The sequence below is a fragment of the Psammomys obesus genome, unplaced genomic scaffold (genome assembly GCF_907164565.1).
Source record: "Psammomys obesus unplaced genomic scaffold, mPsaObe1.curated_primary_1811, whole genome shotgun sequence".
NCBI classification, from domain to species: Eukaryota; Metazoa; Chordata; class Mammalia; order Rodentia; family Muridae; genus Psammomys; species Psammomys obesus.
In genome coordinates, this window is record NW_026596064.1 from 6,871,168 (window position 1) to 6,874,620 (window position 3,453).

At 39.4% G+C, this 3,453-nt stretch overlaps 1 protein-coding gene across 1 annotated transcript in view; it reads right to left on the reverse strand.

Moving 5' to 3' along the window:
* Positions 1–212: 212 nt before the first annotated feature.
* Gmnc (geminin coiled-coil domain containing) overlaps positions 213–3,453 on the reverse strand; it is a 48,821-nt gene continuing 45,580 nt past the window's right edge. The window contains exons 9-11 of the mRNA XM_055625218.1: positions 2,816–2,904; positions 2,063–2,179; positions 213–830 (exon numbers count right to left, since the gene is read on the reverse strand). Coding sequence (XP_055481193.1) covers positions 213–830; positions 2,063–2,179; positions 2,816–2,904 — 824 coding nt within the window. The remainder of the gene's footprint in view (positions 831–2,062; positions 2,180–2,815; positions 2,905–3,453) is intronic.

The window sequence follows — 3,453 nt, forward strand, 5'->3', positions numbered from 1 at the left end:
AGTCAGATATGAGTAAAAATAAGAGCAGATACCTATCAGCATGGTTTTTTTACAATTTTAAAAATTTTACAAATTTAAGTGTGGCACCTAGAGGAACAGTGGCAGTGGCAGGAGGCAGGCAAAAGATGCTGAGTTCTGGATGGTCAAGTCCATGTGCAAGAGGTCTCTGTGGACAGAGGTCCTGGCAGTACTCCATGATAGAAGAAGGACCACTAAGGCTGCTTGGGGACCCAGGTAAACTTCCAGCCTCCCTCTTGGTCTCGACGCACAAAGGCTTGTCCCTGGTGGAAAGAGTGAGTTTTCACATTGCAATGAGGGCTCAGAGATGTGGAGAAGGCCACCTCTGTCTTGTTGGGTGACACATCTGCAGTGTGGTAAGGTAGAGTTTGCACCCCCACTGGAGGACTAGAAAGCCTAGGGAAACAGTGACAGTCTTGCTGGAGCATGGGGGTGGTGTGCGAGGCATGTGTTCTCTCACCTCCGTAGTCGAGGCATAGATCTCTGGGGACAGTTGCATAGCCAACTCTATTATGAAGAAACTGGGAGGACATACTGGGGAATGTTTTGGGATGAGAGGTGACGGCACTGTAGTTAGCTGGTAGGGTGTCATCAATGGTGTTGAGGTCTTTCAACCCAAGGATTTGAAGAACCCAGGGGTCCACACAGGGCCCAGGCTGTTCTTCACACTTAGAAAACTCTGTGGAGAGGTTTCTCTTGGCTGTCTTGGACTGGGGAATCTCAGCAGGGTGTTGCCTGTGTTCTTTGGGTTTCCTCTTCTCCTTTCTGAGTCTTCCATACGCTTTGGAAAACTCATCTGATGACAGCAATTTCTGGAAAAGCAATATTTGAAAACTGTACTTCTTTTGAATATTATTTACCCAATTGCTTAGGAAAAAATGCCTAAATTTCTTTTATGTTCCCACACAAGTAAAACTAACTTATTAGCTACTATTTGTTGAGTAAATATCCTTAATAAATTATTACTTTATTTCTCATTCTTTACTCAGTCTTTAAAAGTTGAAGAAAGCAGATGACATTTGTAAGATTCCAACTAAGAGAAGTAAAAGCTGATGCCAATATCCACTGTAACTTATTAAAAGTATTTATAAATTAATAAAATAGAACCATTATTTATAAACCATTGATTGCATGTTTTTTTTCTCATTGGATGCAGATGCCTTTAAAATCATTAATAAATAAAGACAAGCATAAGATTGACTGGCGGAGTACTGCTTAGCCTAGATTTAAATCTCATTCAACTGAATCTAGACAGAACTTCTGATTTAAATACTATTCACCCCCTCCTACTTTTATTATATTAACTTTCAAAACACCCCCATATGATATATTAGTCTAAATTTGGAGACATGATATCAAGAGAGTTAAAATACCTAATTAAGATCACTAATAGTGGGTGTGGCCTTGTTGGAAAAAGTGTGTCACTGTCAGTGTGGCCTTTGAGGTCTCCAGCTGGGCCTAGTATGGCAATCTCTCCCTGCTGCCTGGGAAACTAGACGCAGAACTCGGAAATATTTCTCCCGCACCCTGTCTGCCTGTCTGCTGTCATGATTCCTTCCATGATGACAATGAACTAAATCAGAACTGTAAGCCATCTCCAGTTAAATGTTTTATTTTCTAAGAGTTGCCATGGTCATGGTGTCTATTCCCAGCAACAAAAGCCTAAGACAGACCCTAAGGAAGAATTTTAGCTAATGTCTGCCACATAATTGGAACTCCTATTGTCTGAGGTGATTATTCTCTTTGTGTAATTTTCACATTTGATTTCTGCTCTCCTCAGTAGTCTAATCAGTTCCTCTGATTAACTTCTGTCCCTAAACAACTCCCTTTGTGATGTCTAGCTAAAATATGAAGCTAGAAACTTCTAGGAAACAATGTAAAAATCCTGTTAAAGTCATATACTTCCTGAAGGTAAGGATCCATCCTTTTAAGCCGCATGAAGACGCCTTGTTCAGTAAACTTCATGTAATCATTCATGAGTGTTATGCAGGGATTTCCTCTGTCAACTCACTGCCTTAAACTTATAAAACAGATAATTACATACCTTGGCCTTTTCTTCCAGACATTTAACCAAAGTAGAATTCAGGTATTGTCTGAGGTGATTATTCTCTTCGTGTAGCCTAGCGAGTTCTTCCTCTTTCTGTACCAGAGTGTCCTGGAGCTGCAGGAAGCATTCAATGGTGAAGAGTGCTCCCCTCTATTGGTTTTGTAACCTAATAATAACGCATTGCTCCCCAACCTTCTTAAACTTGACTATTCTTGTTTGTTTTATGAACAGAATTTCAAAGAGCCCTAGTCCTCTGAGTCCTAAATTAAATCTACACTCCCTAGCACTGATTGTTCAGTTTTGTGCACTGCATATTCCATTCATTACCAAGTATTTAAAGAGATCAGGTGACGCTCAAAATTGTAACCACAGGGAGTCAGGTAGGTATGAAGGAAAGTGAGCTGCACGGAACTGTTTAAACATAGGGAAGATGGTTTAAAGGTTTGACTGGACTCCTTCCTTGCCTATCTATGAAAATAAAAACAAGACATGTGACCTGGCTACCCTCAGAGGTCAGTCATAGGTGTTCTTAGAGCCTTTGCTTCTGTGAGCTTGTTCATCTAATTTTTAATCTTTTTGCACACACAATTACTGTTGTGTGTCACAACAAACACCGAGTCACTGTGAATTTAAAAGGAGACAGGATATAAAGCTAAAAAGCAAGACAAAATAAAGGGAAAATCAGAGGAGAATGGGGAATGGACTCTCTGGAACTTGGCTAGTCTCAGTGTTCTCATTCCCTATCCATACCTGTTTATTTCTGTAGAGCTGAGATGAGAGCTGATCCTCTTCCCATGAACAGGAGTCCAGGACAGGAAAATTTAAGCCACAGGATGAGTCTATGTAAAAATACAAAACAAGTGAACCTATTTATAACTGTGTGATTAAAAACCCAATGAATGACTTCTAAAGTTTAACAGCTTTAATTACTCTTCTTCCATACAAGAAAAAAAATATGTTTAAAGATTTCAGAAGAAGGAAATAAGCAAGTATGTACACACTGCCTACAAAAGTGGCAAAAGAGATGCACTCTGAAGTGGGCTGAGCAGCTCCTAGGATGTATATGTACTTTCTGGGTAACTTAATAAAGGCTATCTCTTCTGTTCTAGCTCTTCATAGCAGTATTTATTGACCCTACCTTTCCACTTGGCACAATACTGCAGTTCCAATACCCCTGTTAGTGTTTATCATATTTTTTGATTTTTAACATTTGATAGTGTTATGTTTGGTGCCACAATGAAATCCTTTATGGTGATGATGCATTTCCTCCTCTCTCTGTCTTCTTGTGAAATTTGAAGAGCAGAATTTGTTCAGAACTATATTTCATTGTATGATAATGTTTTCTACCATCTATCTATCTATCTATCTATCTATCTATCTATCTATCT